Genomic DNA, 23,462 nt, shown 5'->3' on the forward strand with positions numbered 1-23,462 from the left:
ACCGGATTTATTGTTTCTGTTTTACTCCGGTTAAAATTAACAACAAGTCGGAGGAGCGGCGGAGAGGGAGAGACGAAGGCGATTATGTTAAACCCTAGCAATGGCGGAATCGAGGAAGAAGAGAAGAAGATGAAGAAGGCGAAGGTGGTTGTGATAATGGGTCCAACAGGGTCTGGGAAATCTAAGCTTGCCGTTGATTTGGCGTCTCATTTCCCGGTGGACATTATTAACGCCGACGCAATGCAGATTTACTCTGGACTCGACGTTCTCACCAATAAGGTCACCATCGACGAGCAGCAAGGTTTCGAAATTCTTGTTATTTTTTCATAGATAGATAGATGACTCTGGTGGTGTCAGTATATAATTCGAGTAGATTTAAAGCTTGGTTTTGATGTGAATTTGGTGGTTATTTAGGAGTGCCTCATCATTTACTTGGGACAGTGAGCCCAGATACGGAGTTCACCGCTAAGGATTTTAGAGACTTCACTGTTCCCGTGAGTACAAAGTTTTTTACTCTGCTGCTCTGTATCAGTGTCACAATGATCACCTTATAAGTAATGGTTTTGTTAAGTACTATTATGATTGATTTGTTTCAGCTTATTGAAGAGATCGTTTCTCGCAATCACATTCCAGTTCTTGTTGGAGGAACAAATTATTATATACAGGTAATCTTGTGGGTGCTCAAGGTCATGTTGTTTTTTGTGGCTAGACTTCTTTATAAGATACCTTTGCTTGATGCAGCTGATCTCATCTTTATGCATGTTCTTAATGTAGGCTGTTGTGAGTAAATTTCTTCTTGATGATACAGCAGAAGATACCGAGGAGTGTTGTTCAGATGTTGCTTCAGGTATCTAGAATCTACTACTATCTACATGACAATTTTTTTTATTGAAGAAAATTTATAACTGGATAATGAGAAATAATGTGGTGACAGTGGTTGACAAAGGCTTGGATGTTGACTCTGTCTGTGTGAGAGATGATTTGAGCCATGGCTATGACCTTCTAAAAGAGCTTGATCCTGTGGCAGCAAACAGAATTCACCCCAATAATCACCGAAAAGTGAGATTTCTGATTCGCTGTTTTCTTCGATGTAGATAGAGACATTTCCCCTGAAAATATATGTACACAGTTTCATGCGAATACTGGTTTAATCACTCTGGTCCAATTTTTTTGTAGATTAATCAGTACCTCAGCTTGCATGCTAGTAAAGGAGTTCTTCCAAGCAAGCTATATCAGGGAAAGACTGCAGAGGTAGGTTCCTTCTTTACCCGAGTTCAATTTGATTTTATAAACATGCATATAGATGTGAAGATGTGAATATCTCTATTACATAAACTATTATCCCCTAAAGTCAAAAGAGTATTTGATAGCCCTTAACTGCTTTGAGAAGTTAATTAACTAATGTATTGCGGCAGGGCAGAACTGGGGCTGCATCGATGCCTCTCGTTTTGATTACTGTTTGATATGTATGGACGCTGATACCCCGGTACTGGACAGATATGTTGAACAAAGAGTCGATTCCATGGTAGAAGCTGGACTACTCGATGAAGTATATGACATCTATAAACCAGGAGCTGACTACACTAGAGGCTTAAGGCAATCGATAGGTGTCAGAGAGTTTGAAGATTCCCTGAAAATGCATCTCTCGGAGAAACACGCTGGACAGTTAACGAGCTCTGATAAGGTTATGAAGGAGAATCTGAGGAAGACTCTGAATTTCCCGAAAGATGATAAGTTGAGGATTATGTTAGAGGAAGCAATTGATAGGGTGAAGTTAAATACCAGAAGGCTCGTTCGTCGTCAAGTAAGTCCTCTTTGATGCACTTATTTTTGTTCTTTGACTTGTCTAAATTGATCCATCAACTTTGAAACGTTTCATTTTATGTCGTGTTTCAGAAAAGAAGAGTGAGTAGGCTAGAAACGGTCTTTGGCTGGAATATTCATTACATTGATGCAACAGAGTACATATTAAGTATGAGTTATGTGTTTCAGCAATGTTTCAAGTAAATACCATAGCTACTCGGAGAACAAACTTTAAGAATCTCTCTTGTTTGTGTTTTTTCTTGTTATTAAAGGCAAATCTGAAGAGTCATGGGATGCACAAGTGATTAAACCTGCTTCAGAGATACTCCGGAGTTTCCTGATGACAGGAACTGATACAGGTCGTGATTTAACATCTGGAAAGTCGCTTGAAAGAGATCTATGGAGTCAATATGTTTGTGAGGTACAATTATGTTTCTGTCATACACAGTATCTCTTAACTCTGAGTGGAATATATATCACTAAATACTGAAACATGTTGTTGGAAGCAGGCTTGTGGAAACAAGGTACTAAGAGGAAGACACGAGTGGGAGCAACATCAACAAGGTCGTACACATCGTAAGAGAACCACTCGACTCAGAAAGGCCCAAACTTTGAAAAGTAGAGATAAGCAAGAAGAACCAATTCATTGGTGACTTAGATACTACAGTAAATGTGTGTCCATTTAAACTCAAATATTCAAACCCATCCCCCCATCAACGCATTACGATTTTTCTACATTTCCAAAACTCAAATGTCTAATCTAATAATCACATCAGTGTCTTATAAAGGCATTACAAAAAAATTGAATGCCTAATCTATTGACAACAGTTTGGTAAGGGCCATATTTTTGATAGAAAACTAAAACTTTATTGAAATATATTTATGTCATGAGTTAATTGTTTTTAAAAGTTTGGAACAAAATTGAGAAATGGTGTTAGGCTATCATTAATGGGAGAACACCAAGGTTGTTCTAAGCCCAAAAAAATTATAAAAATAATGAATAGTGGCTTAGAACACTTTTTTTAGTTCTTAATGTAGAACTGATTTAAGTCCAGTTCTTATTTGACGTGGCTTCATGTGATTAGACGAGATTTTTTGGAAAAAAAGAAAATATCTCATTTATATAAGTAAGCAATTTAAATGTTAATTTATAAGTTTTTATAATTGTAATATGTTTAAGAATATTATATTAATTTATAAGTATATAATTGCTTTTATATAAGTATGCAATTTAAATGTTAATTTATAAGTTTTTATAATTGTAATATGTTTAAGAATATTATATTAATTTATATGTATACAATTGCTTTTATTTAAGTAAGCAATTTAAATGTTAATTTATAAGTTTTTATAATTGTAATATGTTTAAGAATATTATATTAATTTATAAGTATATAATTGCTTTTATATAAGTATGCAATTTAAATGTTAATTTATAAGTTTTTATAATTGTAATATGTTTAAGAATATTATATTAATTTATATGTATACAATTGCTTTTATTTAAGTAAGCAATTTAAATGTTAATTTATAAGTTTTTATAATTGTAATATGTTTAAGAATATTATATTAATTTATAAGTATATAATTTCTTTTATATAAGTATGCAATTTAAATGTTAATTTATAAGTTTTTATAATTGTAATATGTTTAAGAATATTATATTAATTTATATGTATACAATTGCTATTATATAAGTAAGCAATTTAAATGTTATTTTATAAGTTTTTATAATTTATAAAATGTTTAAGAATATTATATTAATTTATAAGTATACAATTGCTTTTATATAAGTAAGCAATTTAAATGTTATTTTATAAGTTTTTATAATTTATAAAATGTTTAAGAATATTATATTAATTTATAAGTATACAATTGCTTTTATATAAGTAAGCAATTTAAATGTTATTTTATAAGTTTTTATAATTTGTAAAATGTTTATGAATATTATTTCACTATATCTTTATTCTAAAAACACCATAATTAGTTCTCCCATTTTTTTTACCTATGATCTTAACAACTGATCTAACATTATTTTCACTATATATTTAATCTAAGAACACAAAAAAAAGTTTCCCATTAATGATGCCCTTAGGCCATCATTAACGGCATATCACTCTCCCTGTTCTAAGCCCAATTATATAATAAAAAAATTGAACAGTGGGCTTAGACCAAAAATATTGGTCTTGTTTTAGAACTGATCCACAGCCCGTTCTTACATTCTTCCTCTCTTCTGATTGGTCGGAAAAAAATGGGAAGGAAATTGAAACACCAAAATCGTGTCTAGGTTTTGGTTTTCTTTCGAAAACGGCGACAGCTTCGTTCTCGCCATAGTCGCCGTCGAAGCTTTGTTTTCCGGCAATTGAAACACCAAAATCGAAAGGAGAGAAGCTAGTTCCGTCCTATTCTGTCCTTGTCTCCGTCGTTGTCTCCGTCGTATCCTTTGTCGGGCTTTTGGCATATCGGAACCAAAATCTCAAACGAACCCAAAAACAAAATCGAAACACCTTTGTCTCCTCCTCTCCTTTGTCGGGCAAATCTCCGGTCATACAGAGAAGGTTTGTCACAGTCGTTTCCTCTTTCAATCTTTGAGTTAGGTTTTATCGATTTAGGGTTAATCTCAAATCTGTGAATTAGGTTTCGGTTTAGTATAGGATTTGGGATTAATCATTATACGATTATAGTGAGCTTATCTATGATTGAATTCCGAGAGTTGTATTTTGTTTTTTTTATCAACAATAAAACTCATGAATTAAACTTGAAATTTCGTTGTTTCGGAGGTTTGTAGGTGAGGTCAACTAGTGGAAGTTAATCGGATTCTTCAAGAAACCTGCGTTTGCTCGAAAGTTAAAGGTTAGTCGCAAGGTTGGTTTCCTGATTTGAGTTGTGATATTAGTGTTTATTCAATGATTAGTTTTGATTGAAGTGGCTTGGTAATTGTGGTTTGATTGTGTAATGAGGGAAATTGTTTTGTGGTATCGGATGTTAGACATTGTTGTTGTCAATTAAGTGTCTCTTTGTTTTGGTTTGTATGTCTCACCATCTAACCTTTTATCATTCGGTTTGTTTGTATGTCTCTTAGATTTGGCTAGTCTTTGTGATTGTAGTTTTGTTTTGTAGGTTTGAGTTGTGTAAAAACTTGTGAAACTGTCTGCTACCAAATCATTTAACAAATATAGTTGAGTAGTTACCAAATCTATGAATGATTTACTTTGAAAAAATAGTAAATGACTTTTATTTACTTCTGATTTGACTGAAGTAGGTTGTTGTTATTTACAATTAAAACTCCCTAATAACTTCTGATTTGATTTAGTGATGGCTTCTTAAGTTCTCTACATTACCTCCACCCGCTTTGCTTCTTAAGTCCATCTTGTTTCCTTCTTAGTGATCTATATTACATCCGAATCTTCTATCAATCTCTCACGCTGTTTTACTTCTCTTCTATCATCCTTCTTGTTGGCTTTTTTCTTCCAATCTATCATCACATTTACTTCTCCTCTATCATCCACCTTCGAACAATATCTTTTCTTTGTTTAATTCTGATTGCTATGGAAGCAAACAATACTCCTAACAATCAGTCTCAACCCTACTTTAGCCTTCTTAACTTCCCATATGACAGCTTTTCTCCCCATGTAAACATTGGTTCCTCTCAAATTCCTTCTTCTAGTTCACAACCAAGTTCACAGCCGAGTTCACAGCCGAGTGAACCTCCTAGTCAAACAGAAGAGTCAGCAGAACAGCGAAAGGAGAGAAGGCTATGGTCCACTCAAGATGACTTAGTCCTAATAAGCGGCTGGTTAAACACATCGAAGGATGCAGTAGTTGGGAATGGGCAAAAGGCAGGGTCTTTTTGGATCCGTATAGGAGACTACTACGAAACAAGTAGTCATGTCCGTGATGGTGCTCAGCCTAGGCGCCCTGACCATTGTAGACAAAGGTGGCAAAAAATCAGTAAGGAAGTGAGCAGGTTCTGTGGAGCTTTTGCAGAGGCAGAGAGTGAGAGAGCTAGTGGGATGAACGATCTAGATGTTTTACAAAATGCTTACCAAATCTACACTAACCTGTACAAGAAGAAGTTCGGTATGGAGTATGCTTGGAATGTTCTACGCTATGAACAGAAATGGACAAGTCTCGAGGCTATGAACCCCACTCCAAGGACAACCAGTTCTAACAAGAGGAAAGCTGATGAAGCTGCACCATCTACGGGTTCTGTCGTTGGTGAGCACGAGAGCAGACCCGCGGGCATCAAGGCAACGAAAAGAGTAAGGAACAAAGGCAAAGAGAAGACTGCACCATCTGCGGAGTTTAGTCACATGTGGGAGATAAAACAGAAGGATTTAGAGGGCATGAAACAACTCCAAAAGATGTCCATTCTTGACACTCTCATTGCCAAGAATGAAACCCTAGACGAAGATGAAAAAGCATTGAAGAAGAAGCTAATGGCGGAACTGTTTTAACTATGTTTTTTTAACTATGTATGCGGATGTTTGTCAATCTTGTTTTGTTTAAGCGATGTTTAGAATGAATCTATGCTATATGTTTTTCATGAATGTGGATGTTTTATATTTGATTCAATGTTTAGAATGAATCAATGTTTATGTTTGTTGTTCACTGTTTTAATATGCTATATATGAACCCGTGAATCCATTAGAATGAATCTATGCTATATGTTTTTCATGAACTTATATATGTGTTTCGGTTTCAGGTTGAAGAAAGCATGGACCGTGAATATGACTATGGTATAAACAGCCCATTAGACTATAGTATTGAGTCAGAAGAGGAGGCTGAGACCGGTTACTATCCTCCGGAACCAGCTCCTGCGATTGGATTCACAAGCCTCCGGAACCAGGTTCCAAATGATCTAGCTGAACTGAACCAGCTCAACGAACAAGTGATCCAGCTCAACGACCAAGTGATCCAGCTCAAGGTACTTGTGATCCAGCTCAAGGATCAAGTGATCCAGCTCAAGGACCGAGTGATCCAGCTGACTGACCAAGTGAACCAGCTCAAGTAATGATCAACCCGTGATGTGTGGATGTTGTTGTTTGCTTTTGGATGTTGTTTGCTTTAGTATTAACAAACCCGTGATGTGTGGTGGTTGTTGCTATGTACTCGTGAATGAACCCGTGATGTTTGCTATGTCTTTGCCTTCTTTTGAACCTGTGATGTTGCTATGTACTCGTGAATGAACCCGTGATGTTTGCTATGTCTTTGCCTTCTTTGGATTTTAGTTTGTTCACTTGTATATATGAGATGAGAAACATTTGCTCCTTGCACCAACACAAACATTTGCTTCTCTCTACAACAAAAATATTTCCTTCTATAACCAAAATAAGATATTTCATTCTTTCTTACCCAAAACAAATACTTCTTTCTCTTCTTCTTTGCTATGGCATCTTCTTCAAACAAATTTCACTACCATTATGATCCAAATAATGATAGTATGAACCAATTTTTTCAAGAGCAATTTAATAATCAATTTGAAGCTGCTGAAGAGGATATTTTGGAGGAACCATCTACACGTATTTATATCGATAGACAACGGGAAGAAGGCCACAAACTTTTATGGAACGATTATTTTAGTGATAATCCGACTTACACGACGAGGCAATTTCGCCGACGGTTTCGCATGAACAAGTCATTGTTCTTGCGTGTTGTGAATCGTCTCAGTGAAGAAGTTCCATATTTTAAACCAAAAAAGGATGCAACCTTCCGGAATGGTTTCTCACCGCTACAACAATGTACTGCAGCAATTCGACTACTAGCATATGGGATTGGGGCGGACTCGGTTGACGAATATTTACGTATCTCTGAATCGACTTCTCATAAATGTTTGGAACATTTCGTCGTCGGAATAGTTGACTTGTTTGGCACTGAATACCTACGCCGACCCACACAAGCGGATCTTCAAAGGCTACTCTTTTACGGAGAACTGCGGGGTTTTCCCGGGATGGTTGGAAGCATCGACTGTATGCATTGGAAGTGGAAAAATTGCCCAACAGCCTGGAAAGGAATGTATTCACGAGGCACCGGTAAACCAACAATTGTTTTGGAGGCGGTAGCTTCACAAGATCTCTGGATATGGCACGCATTTTTTGGAGCTCCAGGTACTTGTAACGATTTAAATGTTCTTGATCAGTCACCAGTATTTAATGACATTATTTACGGTCGAGCTCCTGAAGTTACGTACTATGTCAACGGAAATGAGTATAATTTGGCTTACTATTTGACGGATGGTATTTACCCGGAATGGGCGACATTTGTTAAATCCATCCCACAACCACAACATCCGAAACATCGTTTGTTTGCAGAAAAACAAGAAGGTGCACGAAAAGATGTTGAGCGTGCATTTGGAGTCCTGCAATCTAGATTCGCCATGATTAAAAATCCATCTCTTTTATGGTCAAAGGGTAAGATTGCATATATTATGAGAGCATGTCTCATACTCCATAATATGATTGTCGAAGATGAACGAGATTCATACACGCTCTATGACGAACAAGAATTCCAACAAGAAGATGAAACCGGAATTACTCCAGATCTTTCGTTTTCAGTAAATATGCCTTCAAATCTTGAGGGTTTAGGTGATGGCCATACTATAATTCGTGATAGACAAGCACATGGGAAATTAAAGGAGGATCTGATAGAGCATATATGAAATAAATTTGGACATTAAACTATTTATTGATTAAATAAGATGTTTATTTGCTATAATTAATTAAGTAATATGTTTGTTTGTTTTTTTACATTTTATTTACAAGTTTATAAGTAAGCAATTTAAATGTTATTTTATAAGTTTTTATAATTTGTAAAATGTTTATGAATATTATATTATTAAATCTTATGATCTTAAACATGTTCTCCCAATAAATACCTTCTTAACAAAAGATCTTAACTACTGATCTTACATTATTTCACTATATCTTTATTTTAAGAACACCATAATTAGTTCTCCCATTTTTTTTACCTATGATCTTAACAACTGATCTAACATTATTTTCACTATATATATAATCTAAAAACACAAAAATGTTGTAAACTAGAGAATTTAGGAAGTGAAATCTCTTAGTCTTATTGATTAATGTCGAGCATACAAGTATATATAATAGGAGTACAAGGGCTAAAGCCCATAAAGTAATCGAGTACATAAGATAGGCCATGGGCCGTAAACGTGCGGACAGTAAATGAGCCGTAAGGCCATGTCCTAACGAACTGTGAGCGGACCGGTCTATAGAGTCCACTAAGTGTTTTACAACAAAAAAAAAGTTCTCTCATTAATGATACTCTTAGTTGTTGCAAAAAGGGAGAAAGATAGGAACAGTTATCCAAAGAGATAGGGAGGAATGGGGCTGTAAAGGGAAAAAGTGATCACGAGATAAATTAAAGGAGAAGTAAAAAAAATATATCTAAGAAGAGAAGAGACCCATCATCATCATCTTGTCTAATGTCTAATGTCTTTTAATAAGACATACATGTACGTATCATACGCTTACTTTACTGTAAGTCTGTAACATAACATGGTCAGCCTAATTAAGTCATTATTATAATTTTATTTTGAAGATATTTAAGTAATTTTTTCTTTCCAAAACCATATCATGGAGTAGTATTTTAATTAACGTGTGGTTAGAAAAAAATAACTTCAAATTTTGTCAAAATTCAACCTTTTTTTTTTAACTTATACAAGTTTTCCATAATATTTCTTCGTTCTTAAATTACCTAAAACTAGTGTATTTAACTAATTTTGTTTCTAATTGTTAATTTTATAAGTTTATTTTTTTAAAAAAATCAGCCAAATTACTCAGTTGCCATTTGAACTTTGAATTATATATTTAGCCAGATTCTGCAAAAGCTCACAAATAAATTCAGCTATTCGGCCAAATTCTCCTGTTACCATTTAGACTATATATATGTGTGTCTTAGATTTGCATTAGTTAGAAACAGAAAGATTTTTTAGTTGGTGTAATTTTGTAAGTATTTGGGTTGTGAGTTTCCACGATAATTGAATTCTAGAAATGTTGTGTTGGCCGACCTGACTGAAAAGTAAATGATGTCAAAAGATTTGCAAAAGAGAACTGAGGGATATGTAGAGTAAAGGTCACTTCTGAACAATTAAATGCATAGTTACATTAATGTTACTTTGGCATTGTACCAATTAATATATCTATCTCCCAATATAATAATAATTATGTTATAGTCACATTGATGTTAATTTGGCATTGTACCAATTACCCTAAAAATAATTGTATTCGAGGACATATATATATATATAATTAAAAAAAAGTTAAAATAATAAAGGATAAATAAAAAAAAAATAGACATGGTTGTGTGTCTATATATATGGGGTACACTAACATTTACAAAGGACACATGCAGGGCCATGTGAAGAGAGCCTAAGCAAATTTAATGCTACTGTTGCTCTGAGATACCGTTACTTATTCATGCTTTACCTTTTTTTCAATTTTTATTTTATCTTTTTATTTACATTGACTGCTCCTTTTTTGTTTCCATATTAAAATTTTAATTTTTCTGGAATGTGTTATACTCTACGAGATTAATTCGTAAAAAATAAAAATAAATAAAATGATAATTTTATTTTTGGAAAGGAAAGAAAAATAAAAAATGATATTATTTTTGGCAAGGAAAATGAATTGACTGCAAGAAAATTGATATGATGGTTTGGCATGTAATTTTGGAGTATATGGGGAAGAAATTAATAATTTGCAGAGGAAAGAGTACTTGTTGGATGAGTATATATAAGTACTAGTAGTAGTAGGGGGAGGGGACTGATAGATTTTGATTCGAAAATTAAATTGTAAGACAATAAGGGACCACTCATGAAAGGGGTGAAAGCAATATAGTCACTGTGCAGCACATGTATCTTCCTTCCCTTTCCAGTTTTTTTTTTCTTTTATTGATAAAAAATTGTTTAATAATGAAGAAATTCTGTTTGATAAAAAAATAAAAGGAAATAAAATGAAAAAAAAACTTATGGAGATTGTTAAATACATTTTGAAATCATATTATTATCATTTATGGAAAGTTTGAACTAATGTTGATATTTAGTTGCTAGCTAAGGCTTATATTTTCTAAAATACAGTTAAGATTATGAGGATTTTATAAAACTTGTAAAACTTGATTTGATTTGATTTTTTTTGGTAGGGGATAGGGAGGCCATAGAACCTCCTTCAATTTATTAAACAAGAAATAAAATTACACTCGAACAGAATATAAACACACCACCTAGATGATTAATAACATTCGGACGGTCATCAACTTTATAGAACTGGTAAAACTTGATTGTGTTTTCCAATTTGATTTCAGAATGAGAGTAGTGAGAAATCAATCGATCGTGTGAAGTTAGTTAGTATTCGAGTTCAAAATCTAGTAATCTCGGTGTGAAGTGTGAGAAACACAATCAAGCGTATTTGAGCCTAACAGCTCTAATCTCATTATCTCAGGTTAGTTTGATACATTCCTTCGTATCAGAGCTTAGCCTAACATTTTTCAATGAACTAACTACTCTTGCAATAATTACCAAATAATATACTCCCCCAAGTCCCCCTGTTCCGATATATAAGATTTTTTTAGACTATAATTTTTGTTCCATTTTATTAGATTTTTCAAATTTCTATGCATTTTTGTATTAATTAAATAATTTTTGACTATTTAAATTATGTTGTATTTTTTTAATTGGTTGAATTTTGTTAAATGATAAGATATTTATTGTTTCTTAAATTTTTTTTAATTGGCTGAAGAAATCGATGCAAACAAATATGAGCCGAAAATATCCAAAATACTCTTAATAAAACTTTAGTAGACAACTATATGTTCACTGACAAGAAACATGCGTTCAAAGACAAGAACATACGTTCACAGAACCAACAATACGTTTACAGAATACAATATATGTTTACAAAATCAACCATGCATTTGCAATTAACTGAGATATTCCATATATCTTTTATATTAAGATTTGTCTTCACAACTCAACAATGCGATGAAAAGTATGAATGTAGAACAATTAAATGATTTTATTCAGTGGAAACGATGTCTTTCTATACAAGATACAACACAATCACAGACAATCCTTACCGACGTGAACCAAGTTAGTCCCCAGGACACATCTCTACCCACTCTCGGCTATCAAAATACATCACTATATCTTCTAGAGCCTTTCTTAACAGAATGCATGAATGGGCACAGTGGCACACTTCATAGTGCATAGATCACATTTTGTATATATCATACATGTTTTTTTTTTTTAAACTTTCTTTATGTTATTGCGGGAAAATGTGCTATTGGTCTCTCCAAGTAAAACTCAATAGTCAAATTTCGATCGTATGTCAAAACTGGTAATTTGTCAGGCTTTTAAATTCTAAAATGGTTTTAAACGACTCGGAAGTCGGAACAATAATTACATTATATTGTATTGTTATGTTGACCGAATTATTTTGTACCTGTTTCTTTATAAACATACTTATATATTTTGATAAATAGTTAATTACAGAGAACCTAACCAGGAGGTTAGGCATATGATATTAAGTTATTTACTATAATGGTTTTTTGACAGAGTAGAACAAAATTCTATAACTAAAACATATACATTGTCATTTACAATGTATGTTACCTAATACTCTCCAAATCAACCAAACTATATAGAAAAAAACCGTTGCTTGATTGAGATGTCACCACCTAAATCTCCCCTAACCGAAACAACTTAATTAAAATTAAGCCATTACTTGACTTTTCCTTTTAACAACAACGTTAACATTAAAATGTAAATAAAATTAAACTCTATAGAAATTACGATGTTGTCACCTAAAACTAGAAGAACTTGTTCCTTCAATGGTATGTAAATAACCTAACTAGAGTAGAGTTGGTGGAATTTGAAAACATAATCTAAAAAAAAATACTATGTTGCAAACTTCATATATAAAAAGATCATATTAGCTCATTCATATACTTTTATTAGATTAAGAGGAAAATAAAATTAGCATGAGTAGATTCTAGGCCTTTTAACTTTTGTACTTTAAAGAGGCTCCATGCATATCTTTATAGGCGTGCACATATGCCCCCAATATATTCTCATCTTATTTCACACTCTTCAATTCTTCTTCTTCCTTAACCATATTCATCAATGACTTCAACATTTATGAAAAAAAAATAAATGTATAACTGCAGATGAGCCTACATAGTAATAGAGATCACAATGTTGCCTAAAAAGAGAGTCATAGAGACAACAATATTTTGTTTTCCCAACAAAAGACTTCAATTTAAGATCAGGCAAATGCTCTTGAATTTATAATAAAACCATTTAAAAAAAAAAAACAACTCCTATGAAGAAATTCACATTTTTCGAATTTCTCAATATAAAATCACAACTCAAAAAAAATTTGTAAAAATAGAAAAATCTATACTCCTCCCAAGAATTAAAAAAAAAAATAACCCAAACATATTAAAAAAAAAATCTCAAATATTAAAAACAGAATCCAATCACCAATTTCTTGTAAATCTCAAAAACTAAGAAAACAAAAAAAAAAATGGTTTTTCTTAGTTTTTGTTTATTATAGTTTCAAGTCTTACAGGCGTAAATGAGGAGAGAGAAGTCAAGCTTGTCTTGTTCATCATCTTTCTTAACCATCTTCTCTTCTAACCAAAGCCTACTACTGTCTAAACCATTCCTTGTCCTAAACATGAACACAGCTCTTCCACCACCACAAGCTGCTCCTCCTCCTGGATTACTAAAGAACCAATCATGAACATCCCACATCAGATCCACAAGCAACCCATCAACAAATATCGTCTGATTCCCTCTAAAGTTCCATTGAAGCCTCTTCACTTTAATCACCGTCTTCTTGTCGATACAAACAGAGAGAACAGGGTAATGATGACTGCTCTGTTTCAGACCCTCTGTTTCTTTATTACACCTGATGACGATTTCGTGCGAATCTCCTGTCTCAACGAATCTAGCTTTGGTGGAGTAGAAAGTGTTGTTCCCGGTGAAGTGTTCTTGCCGTGAAACTAGAGAGAAATCGAAACCGATATCGCCGGAGAAGCCCTTTTTACGGAGAGTCTCTTCGGATGTGTCACCAAGAAGAAGACCCAATTGAGCATCAACGAGGACTATAACGTAGAAACCATTGATGGGCTCAGGACCACACAAGTTAGAATCGTATTTAGCGGAAGAAAGATCCCAAAAAACCTCGATTCTACCGAGATCGGAGTCGACTGATTTGTTACCTTTCTTCTTACGGAAGAAACGTGAAGAAGTGTTGAGTTTGAGAGGCGTCGAAGGGTTTTGATCCGCGGAGGAAACAGAAATGCTTAGACCATTGTTGTTGTGTGGATTACACCATGTGACTTTGATGATGAGATGATGCTTCGATAGAGCGATTCTGTAGATGCTTGTAATGGTGGTTTGTGTTGATGGTATGAGAGATGATGGTGAGATACAAACGTTGTTTGTAGTGTACTTTGAACAAGATGATGATGATGGTGATGATAATGATAGTGATAATGGATGTGTCACGTTTATTGAGTTCTCGCTAAAACATGACACCAAATCTCTCATCTTTCCCCAACGAAAAATGTGATTTTGGTTAACAAAAAAAAGAAAAAAAAAATATGAAAATTTCCCCAAGTTGGGTTTTGTTCTGTTTGCTTATTGAGACAACAAAGTGTGTTTCTTTTTTACTTGAGAATAAAAAAAAAGAGATTAAATGTTGGGAAGAAGAAGAAGAAGAAGAAGGATGAAGAAAGTAACAAATCTGGGTATTTTGAAGGTTAAAGATTGGGTTGCTTTCTTTTTATTTCTCCTCTTATTCTCTCTTCTTTTTTTCTTTTTTTTTTGTTGAGAGAGAGAGAGAGAGAGAGAAATGGATTAGGGGGTGTGTGTGTGTGTGCTAAGAAGAGTGGAGAAGAAAGAGGGTGAATTTAAGTAGTTTTGAGCTTTCTTTATCTAGGGGACACAATTTTTGATTATGATATTTTTTTTTATTGTAGTTGTATGTTTAACTAATTTTTAAAGTTTTGTAGTACAACTTATGATTTCTAAGACTTTAATTTGTTTTAAATTAATTAAAAAAAATGCAAAAAGGGAAGTGATAACATTTAGATTAAACCTTATGTTTTAGAAATTAATTTGAAAGCTTTATATACAAGAAAGATTAGATTTATGATAACATTTGACATATTTCTAATTTAGGAAATATAATATATGAATTAAAAATAAGTTTGAGTTTACAGTTAGTGGAATTTTTCTTAATTTATTTGGTCAACGCAAATCACAATTAGTTTAAGAAACTGTCATAATAAGAACAAGGTTAGTAACATATAGTATTACGAATACGTTTTTCATTTCATTCCTTCCAGTTCCAGATATCGTAGTCAAGTCGAGAGTTACCGCTTACAAGCCAAAAGCCAAAACCCAAAAGCCAAAAGACAAATATTTATGGATGGAAAACAATATCACCCGTTTCGAAAATCAGATATTTTAAGCTAGGAGTGTGTATATGAATTACGTATCTGGATTTGTCAATAATATAAAAATGTTATGATAAATTTACTTTCTTTTTTATAAAGGACTAGAGATTTGTTCTTTTTTTTTTGGTTTTCTTGTCAACAAAAAGACTAGAGAATCTTTACAAAATATTTAGGGGAAAAATAGTAGTATCTCATTTGTTCATGTTTTACAATCATGATTCTACTATTTTTTAACATTCAAAACATCCATCAAGTTTTCTGAAAAGTGATTTTACTCTCTCTCTCTCTCTCTCTATATATATATATATCACTAGTCTGTTAAAACTATAAATTGGAAAATAACACCTGTAGGAAAATAACACCTGATTATAATATTAAGTGATAGGTGCTCAAATAACGCTTAGACGATCACGACAACTGTCTAAATTTGTATATACCTCATTTCAATTATAAATTATGGATACTAATTTATTTTAGAATTATTTTAAATATCTTTTTGGATATAACAAGTAATAATTTCAAGTTCTGATATTTATTCAAATGGTAAAGGTTTAATTATGTAAATTCTTACAAAAAAAATTACTTTCCCAAATGTACTTCTGAATTAATAATAACATATCAGTCATGTCCTTTAATATTGTTGTACTTTGATATTATATTTTAAAAAAATCTGCTTAAATTAATATTTGGGATATCTTGAATCTAGTTCAATTCACTCCAAAATTCAGATAACAAAATGTACTGGATTTGGAAGGTTTCCATTGGTTTGATTCAAGGTGCTATTATTGAAATACATACAATATCAGACTATTGTGTTGGATTAAATTAGATGGCAAAAAAAACGACAAAATGGCAAAAAAAGCGAAAAAAAAACGATATCAGACTCGGAACAAATTAGATGAAATCTGAAAAATGCAGAAGAGGAACTCGAAATATGGATTGGTATCATGAGCTCTATAAGGGAGCTGCCTCTACACTTGTACTGGCTTGCCGTGAGTGGTATCAATCTAGGACTAGAGGAAAGGTAGTGTGAGCCGGCTGTACAATTGCCTTAACCGTTAAATGTTGCAACTTTGTTTATTAGCTTGCATTCGCCGTAAGTTTTATGCAAATTCGTTCGTTTTTTTAATAATAAGTCTATTATCCAAGTGATAATGTTTTAGAACAAAATCCAGTTTAAATCTTCTTTAAAAAGAAAAAAAAAATTTAATACAAAGGAGCTCCAAAAATACTAATAGCGTCAAATTTTGATACGGTCTAGTTTTTTACCAAATTTTCAAACATGTAGGTGCATGGTTATTGTGTTGTAGTAATATCTGGAATCGAATCTATAGAGATCAATATAACATTCATTTTTGGACCTTAATAGTTAATTAGTGATGCTAGTTTGTTGTTTTGACTGAAATCTAGTAGGAAAATAGAAAGTTGGGTAGTAGAAGAACACGCTTGCTTTGTTTGTTGTGACATATCGATGTAGACATATTTAAATCCCACTGATACAAAAATCATGTTAACACTTTATGTTTCTTGTCGTGTATAACTAAAGTTTGAAAAACCATAAAAAAATGTCTTATATGGCTATAACCAAGACCGCGAAAATATGTCGTATGAAACAACGAAGATATTTTGTAAAAACTTCGTTATCGCTAAACTCTAAAATAGTATTTTTACAAGGTTATAAACTTATATAATACCATATTGTTAGTTTGTTACACCGATATCTAAATACGACATCAGTATGAATGATTATGTGCATTGAGTTGGAATCAATGTTCGATCCCAAACGATATGATGATGATACTAATCACTGACAACCAATTTGTGAATGTAGTTAAGAATGATGATACCCTAAAACATTTTGATGGTTCTTTAATAATTAAGAATGATGACCATTCCTTATCAATTACTACTTATATAGTAATTTAGTAAATTAATCAAAACCTTTTATATGTGCTCGTTATTGCTGTTGTTGGGATCAGAAATAATTATTATTTTTCTTGATAAAATAAAGTGAAAGTTTAATTTTATAAAGACAGCCTAACATCTGGAGATCCGAGAACAGGTATCTTGCTTTTGGAGCTTTCTGACTATTTAAATCAAAATGTTTTCAACTTATGTTCGATCTGAGATTTTATAATATACTCAGATTCTAATTTGTTTCTTTTTTGTTTTGAATGCTCGGAAAAATGTGTGTTTCTTGTAGGTAAGAGAGTTAATATGATTCAAAATTTCTTAGTTTTTTTCATCTCCATTTGGTTATAAACCGTAGATATTAATATTAGAATGTTAAACTAATTATAATAAACAAATATCCAATTCTACTTTTTTTGTTTTTGTGGATTTAAATTCATATTGAGACAAATCATCATCGAATTTAATACAAACTATTCGGAATCAAGTCTGACAAATGCAAGTACCCTGTCTTTATCTTTCTTTATAGAAAAAATACGTTTTGCCATACTTAATATTAAATCAATATGTTCTCTATTGTTCTTGGAGTAGTTAACTGCTGGGAAAGTTCTTAATTACGTGATTATGTGGGCAAAGTCAAAGTTTGTCTACAAGCCGTTGACCTAGTAAATTAAGAGAAGGATGATTTGTCATTTGTATATTTTGACATTCATAACGAAATTAGTGGAATATATACACAATATATTCAATTGGTATAGATGCAGTGAAGAGAACTTACATTAAATTGGGAGAGGTCAATGCTATTGGGTTCATAAAACTTCAAAAACAAATTAAAAAAAAAAATCATGTGGCTGCATGTGGTATATGAAGGTACGTCGAAATCAATTCCATTCCATGAGTCTATTCTCCTACAGTCTTTTTTTTTTTTTGTAGTACACTAGCATTGGAGTGGTGTAAGACTTTTTACATACGAAGTATTATAAAATATATATATAACTTTGGTGTACAAAAATGATGAAACAAAGCTTGTCATGTAATGATAATCATAAACAAAATCGATTAACAATGCCAAATGTCAGCGTCAAGTACCAAAAATCCAGTAATGAATGGCCAAATGGGTATATGATGGGCATATTTTCACAAGTTGAAAACATATTTATAGATATATGACAGAATAATAATTTTTGATATTTTCCATTCTAGTCTCAGCTAATTTTTTAAACATTAAAAATTGGAGCATAGTACTACATTTATATTAGTGAAAGAGATTGGAAAAAAAAAAAAGAACCAGCGACCAAAACGTATAGCCTAGTAGTTTATGACTTGTGCTAGTCTCGTCATAACATTACCACGTTGATTCAAACCCACGTATATATATATGAAAGATGAATAAGTTTTTGCCATTAATGATCTCAATCGATTTCGGTTTGTGGTTTGAATTTTCTTAGAAAGTGGACATGAAAGAGTTTATATATATCTACGGCAAATGGATATGAACATTGAGGCAGCTAAAAGAAGACTCAGTGGATAGGAACATTGAAGACAATTGTGAAATGGATTGGGAACATCGACAGCAAACCCTACAATATACAAGCATTTTCTTTGCAAGGTCCCCTATCCACTTGTGTGAGAGTCTTGTGTTTAGTGTCCCACAAAGGAACCATCATTTAATTCAGAACTACTATATACAAGCATTCTCATTCTATCCTATTATTGTAACTTATGAGTAAGTTACTAATATCATAATCGTAGTCACAATACTTCATGTTACAAAGTGTAGCCATATGTGTTATCGTGTAACATTGTAAACACTATATAAGCTCAGTGGTTCATACTACCGGTCATAAACCAATCATAACATAAAATATTAAAATCTAAAAGTTACATAGAAATTGAAAAATCTTATATTATGAAACAAATTTTTTTAAAAAAAAAACATTATATTATGAAACAGAGGGAATATGATATAAGTAGTTATAATATAAAAATGTTAACTCATAAGATCTAGTAAAAACTTTCTACATGAACCTTTTAGTTAAGATATATATATATAGCGTTCGCTAGAAAAAAATATAGTTTTATGAAAATAAGTATATAAATGAAGAAAGGAAAAAAAAATCGAAATATATCGAAAAGGGAAGATTAGATATGAACAATCATATATCATTTTTTTCTGTTTTGATCAAAGAAACAATCATATATCAAAAGACAAAAAAAATTGGACACTCGTGCAACGAGTTGTTATCCAAAATGTGTATTGTAGATTAGCGTGAAAGAGAAGTGTTCGAACTTCGAACTGTATTATCGATGGTCCGAATCATTTTTTCTGCCCTACAATTTTGCTGTCAGGTCATGAGGGCATGCATGAAAATTATTTCTTGACAGGCGAAGGAATCATAGAATTTAGAGTTGTGCTCGCCGTCGTTATTGCATCGGCGTGATTTTCATAAATAAATAACAATAATAATAATATTTTCCTGGAACCAAAAAAGTTTTTAAATATTTTACTAAGTCATTAGTCAGCTTATGAACAGAAATGAATTATTTTAAGTGTTTGGAATGGAATAAATTTAAGTGTTCGAAACTTTGTAATCGTTTCGTGAATAATAAGTTAAACATTTTACTCAAGGTTTTATTCATTGTTTTTTTTTTACATGGTTTTTGACCCACTCAAGCTAGTTGTAGATGAACTAACTTGTGGAATCGAATTAAATGATTCGTTAAAGCGGATTAAGAGAATGGTTTAGACGTATGTAACGAAGGATGAAACACCGCTAGTTAATGAAAGTACTTAGATGAAGAAGTGGATAATTGTTCAAGTGTGTCAGTGTGTGTGTTTGTGTTGTATCATTGTCTATGTGGTAAAATTGTCGAATTTTTTTGACGAGAAAACGTGTTTAGTTGCTTCTGGTATGTGATTACTGTCTTTTCAATAATTACAATAGAGAAACAAGATTGGTGACTATTAAAGAATCAATATAAACAATGTTTTGATTTACTTCGCTCAAAAGAGATACACGAATAATTTGTATAGTATTTTCGTTAATTGGTTCAATTGTTGGTGCGTATAGACCTATTGACCATCCCTACAAGTTGTATTTTTACCAGACAACATTGGTCGAACCATGTGCTAGATTGCATGATCAATTGGTTTATTGGTGTTTTGGGAGTTATAAATTGAAGCGATCGTATTATTTTGTTTTATTGTTAGAAACAAAAACTTCCTTTAAAATTTTAAAATATTATTGGCAAGACTGTTAAGGTTTGCAAAGTTTAATCATTTGTTGACAACAAAGAGGTAATGAAACACAAGAAAATAACAATCAAACTCCCTAACCGTAAGTAAGAATAGTCTTTTTCTCAATTATATTCTTTAATATCTTATTACTCATATAGTCATATGTTAAAATTTACGTACCTTAAAATTTACTTTCAAATGTGATTTCCTTGTGTTTCATGACCTCTTCTTTTGTTCGTAAAATGAATCACATTTGAAAGTAAAGAAAATACGACATATTTAATAGGAAAATAAGCTGGGGTCAGGTTAAAAATCTCTCTTCTTCTTTTCCAAAAAAAGAAAGAAACAAAAAAAAACAAAGAGAGAGTACGTGAAGGGATCATAGAACCATGGCCTTGATCAACGGCGTCGTCTATGGATAACGTCAAAAGCAAACTTTGTTTACATTACATAAGCTGAATTTGAGGTACAATTTGTGAGGATTTTTGATTTCTTATATGTTTGCTTTGTTGTCATTAGTCGCATCTGTACAACTAACTTAGAGTGATTAATTAGGAGCAGTTAAACACTACAAAAGAAGAGCACTAGTGTTAATCAAACTGATGATTTGTTTATTTGCGAGACATGTGTGCGTTGAGAAAATAGATTTGTAGGTTTTGTTGAAAGTTTGTTAGCTGATCACTTTCTCATGAGACAAAGTTGACATTACGAAAACTAATATACAAAGTGGTTTTGTCAAAATCTTTTTCAATATATATTTAGGTCGGAAACACGAAGTTTGGTAGGAAGCACTTCACAGACACACCCACATGAAAATTTACAATTTTCAGATTTTTGTATTTTTCCTACAAATTAACAACTGGTTTATTTCTCTAATCAGTGCAAACGTAAGAAGAATTTACAAAAATATATTTTAGAGAAACTCCAAGTCTTTTTATTTATATACTTCAGAAATGTTAGATTTTCTTTTTTTTTAAGTAAACGCAATCACAAACGTAAAAATTTAGTGTGAAATAATCGTAAGCATATAGGTCTAAAACACTAATATCTTGGCCGACGTGGAAAATAGAAAAGGGAAGCTGTGTTCATTGGCTTGGTATGTGAAAAAAATGGGCAACAAAAAGGGAAAACGAACTGAAGTGCTTTATTGAAAGCCACATGGTGGCAACAAAGCTAAACAATGACCATTCAATGATCATTACAAAGACTCTTCTTCTTGTTTTGGTATCAAATTGGGTCCCCGAGAGAAAACTTCCATATTAATTTTGTGGAAGACTCATACCAAAACTAGAGCCTGCAAATGCAAATCATCATCATTGTATGTGGTTTGTAACTTTCTGCAACAACCCATACGAATATACCCGCTTTCGTGTCTTAAGAACGTTTTTGTGTGGTAATATGGCTGGTTTCAAGTCTCTATCAACAAATCATCAACGAAATCTCTCTATTTATGCCTACTTGGAAGAGAGATGAAGCCAACAACATATCGAGGTCTTCTCATGGACAAACCAAATAAACGATACACGCAATGACACGATACAAGCAACACAATCACAAGAGTCATTCGAGAAAAATAAACTTACGAGGTTTTCCATCAACGCAGAACAGAAATCACAGTTTATATCCTAAATACGTTCATGGGTTGGAGACTAACAGAGCCAATTAGTACCACCAAAGTCAGCTAGTTTTCACAACAGGACAATATAAAGCCAAGAACACATGTTTTTATGACATGGATTCTACTAGGAGATTTGTTCTTGATTCAGAGTCTCTATACAGATACTTCATAACAAGTAAGTGCATAGATGAGCAGAGGCTTATCACTTTATTTGAGTCAAAAGCAAGGCCATGGAACATACATAAAGATCTCATCCCGCGCAAACAATCTTATTTTGATATTTTCTAATAAAAAGGAGTAGATGAATCCGGGAGAACTTATCTTACATTCTGACAAATAACTATGGTCGAATCATCATCATTTGATTAAAAAGATACAAACCCAAGTAACACTAAATGGCAGTAATAACTTCTGCCAAAAAAAATGTATGAAAGAAAGTTTGAGAGATTGCAAAGACAGTTGACAGATGTAACTTAAGAAGAACCTGACTTTCCCTGAAAACGTCAAACTTAGCGCAAAACAATCACCAGGGTGTTAAGCCATCCATCTACTTCAAGTGCTGGTACTAGATGGGACTTAGATAGTTGGCAAATCTACCTGTTAATCAACGATTTTGAAAAGTTGTTATTTCCTTTCCAGGGCTAACAATTCCATACCAAAGTTCACGAGATGCTAAAGACGTACATGCGATTGTTTCAGTGATCTAAACTACATCCTAAAGAAACTCAAAACCCACCAAACACAGCCCACATTTTACAACTTCAATGACGAAATGTTAACTAAAGAGATTTGATTTGCATAAACCCAATAACTGAAACTAATCCCAACACAAGAAATAGCTAAATCAAAAGCAGATTTTGGTATTTTTACCTTCAGGAGAAGTGACATCAGAGGGGAGTTTCGAAACAAGACAAGCAGCAGCAACAAGACTGTGAAATGGTTGCTGTGTGCTTAGCTCTCGCCGAAGAAACCTTTTCAGATTCAAAAAAAATCAAAATCCAAAATTTCAATCATTAAAATCAACAACACCTAACACAGAACAAGCAGATTCACATCGAGAGGCATCGAATTAATATATACCTGGGAACAGAACCTTCGATTCGTGAAGAAGTGTTGAAGCGCGGGGAAGTGAAATTAGGGTTTGGGACTGAGGAGGGTTTAGCTCTAGGTGGGATCAATCTTCGTGCAGTAGCGTTTCTGAAGATGGATCTCATTGACGTCGTCGACCTAGATGCGATACCAATTGCAGCCATTTCCTCTCCGCTTGCTCCTTTCTTCAACTTGCTTCCTTCTTCAAAATCCCCAAAACCTTCGTAAACCCTCTCCATCAACTCGATGCGCCGGTCCGGTTTGGGGACAAAATCGACTTACAGCCTTGGTTTGTTTGAACCGTCTGATTCGCAACAATAA

General features: G+C 32.8%; 4 protein-coding genes across 7 annotated transcripts; 2 read left to right on the top strand and 2 right to left on the bottom strand.

Moving 5' to 3' along the window:
• Nucleotides 1–23: 23 nt before the first annotated feature.
• LOC104703589 (tRNA dimethylallyltransferase 2) lies at nt 24–2,684 on the top strand. Of its 3 annotated transcripts, XM_010419623.3 has the most exons (10): nt 24–301; nt 415–494; nt 597–665; nt 775–847; nt 935–1,059; nt 1,177–1,251; nt 1,421–1,804; nt 1,897–1,972; nt 2,076–2,224; nt 2,313–2,684. In XM_010419623.3, the coding sequence occupies exons 1-10, from the start codon at nt 85–87 to the stop codon at nt 2,454–2,456; spliced, it is 1,392 nt and encodes a 463-aa protein (XP_010417925.2). In that variant the 5' UTR covers nt 24–84; the 3' UTR covers nt 2,457–2,684. The 3 variants fall into 3 exon arrangements, 2 of the variants coding, with proteins under 2 accessions (XP_010417925.2, XP_087316073.1); XR_015562629.1 differs by lacking the exon at nt 1,897–1,972 and having other exon boundaries at nt 2,313–2,679; XM_087459947.1 differs by lacking the exons at nt 1,897–1,972; nt 2,076–2,224; nt 2,313–2,684 and having other exon boundaries at nt 1,416–1,804.
• Nucleotides 2,685–5,351: 2,667 nt separating this feature from the next.
• On the top strand, nt 5,352–6,260 carry LOC104705133 (uncharacterized). Its single transcript, XM_087458698.1, has one exon. The coding sequence runs from the start codon at nt 5,352–5,354 to the stop codon at nt 6,258–6,260; it is 909 nt and encodes a 302-aa protein (XP_087314824.1).
• A 6,815-nt stretch (nt 6,261–13,075) lies between these two features.
• LOC104703590 (uncharacterized) lies at nt 13,076–14,726 on the bottom strand. Of its 2 annotated transcripts, XM_087456549.1 has the most exons (2): nt 14,044–14,709; nt 13,076–13,926 (listed from the first exon to the last, which is right to left on the bottom strand). In XM_087456549.1, the coding sequence occupies exons 1-2, from the start codon at nt 14,372–14,374 to the stop codon at nt 13,376–13,378; spliced, it is 882 nt and encodes a 293-aa protein (XP_087312675.1). In that variant the 5' UTR covers nt 14,375–14,709; the 3' UTR covers nt 13,076–13,375. The 2 variants fall into 2 exon arrangements, with proteins under 2 accessions (XP_087312675.1, XP_010417926.1); XM_010419624.3 differs by having other exon boundaries at nt 13,076–14,726.
• A 7,576-nt stretch (nt 14,727–22,302) lies between these two features.
• On the bottom strand, nt 22,303–23,429 carry LOC104703591 (pentatricopeptide repeat-containing protein At2g27800, mitochondrial). The gene is made up of 3 exons (XM_010419625.3): nt 23,133–23,429; nt 22,923–23,023; nt 22,303–22,649 (listed from the first exon to the last, which is right to left on the bottom strand). Exons 1-3 carry the CDS (start codon nt 23,378–23,380, stop codon nt 22,618–22,620), a joined length of 381 nt encoding a protein of 126 aa, XP_010417927.1. The 5' UTR covers nt 23,381–23,429; the 3' UTR covers nt 22,303–22,617.
• Nucleotides 23,430–23,462: the final 33 nt, after the last annotated feature.

This window comes from Camelina sativa, chromosome 7 (assembly GCF_030686135.1).
Source record: "Camelina sativa cultivar CO46 ecotype springtype chromosome 7, ASM3068613v1".
Lineage (NCBI taxonomy): Eukaryota > Viridiplantae > Streptophyta > Magnoliopsida > Brassicales > Brassicaceae > Camelina > Camelina sativa.

Coding starts and splice junctions, on each gene's coding strand:
- LOC104703589 (XM_010419623.3), top strand. CDS start 85: ATGTTAAACCCTAGCAATGGCGGAATCGAGGAAGAAGAGAAGAAGATG. Junction 666..774: donor GAACAAATTATTATATACAG/GTAATCTTGTGG, acceptor TTCTTAATGTAG/GCTGTTGTGAGTAAATTTCT. Junction 1,060..1,176: donor ACCCCAATAATCACCGAAAA/GTGAGATTTCTG, acceptor ATTTTTTTGTAG/ATTAATCAGTACCTCAGCTT.
- LOC104705133 (XM_087458698.1), top strand. CDS start 5,352: ATGGAAGCAAACAATACTCCTAACAATCAGTCTCAACCCTACTTTAGC.
- LOC104703590 (XM_010419624.3), bottom strand. CDS start 14,374: ATGAGAGATTTGGTGTCATGTTTTAGCGAGAACTCAATAAACGTGACA.
- LOC104703591 (XM_010419625.3), bottom strand. CDS start 23,380: ATGGAGAGGGTTTACGAAGGTTTTGGGGATTTTGAAGAAGGAAGCAAG. Junction 23,024..23,132: donor ATCGAAGGTTCTGTTCCCAG/GTATATATTAAT, acceptor GAATCTGAAAAG/GTTTCTTCGGCGAGAGCTAA. Junction 22,650..22,922: donor TGATGTCACTTCTCCTGAAG/GTAAAAATACCA, acceptor GTTGATTAACAG/GTAGATTTGCCAACTATCTA.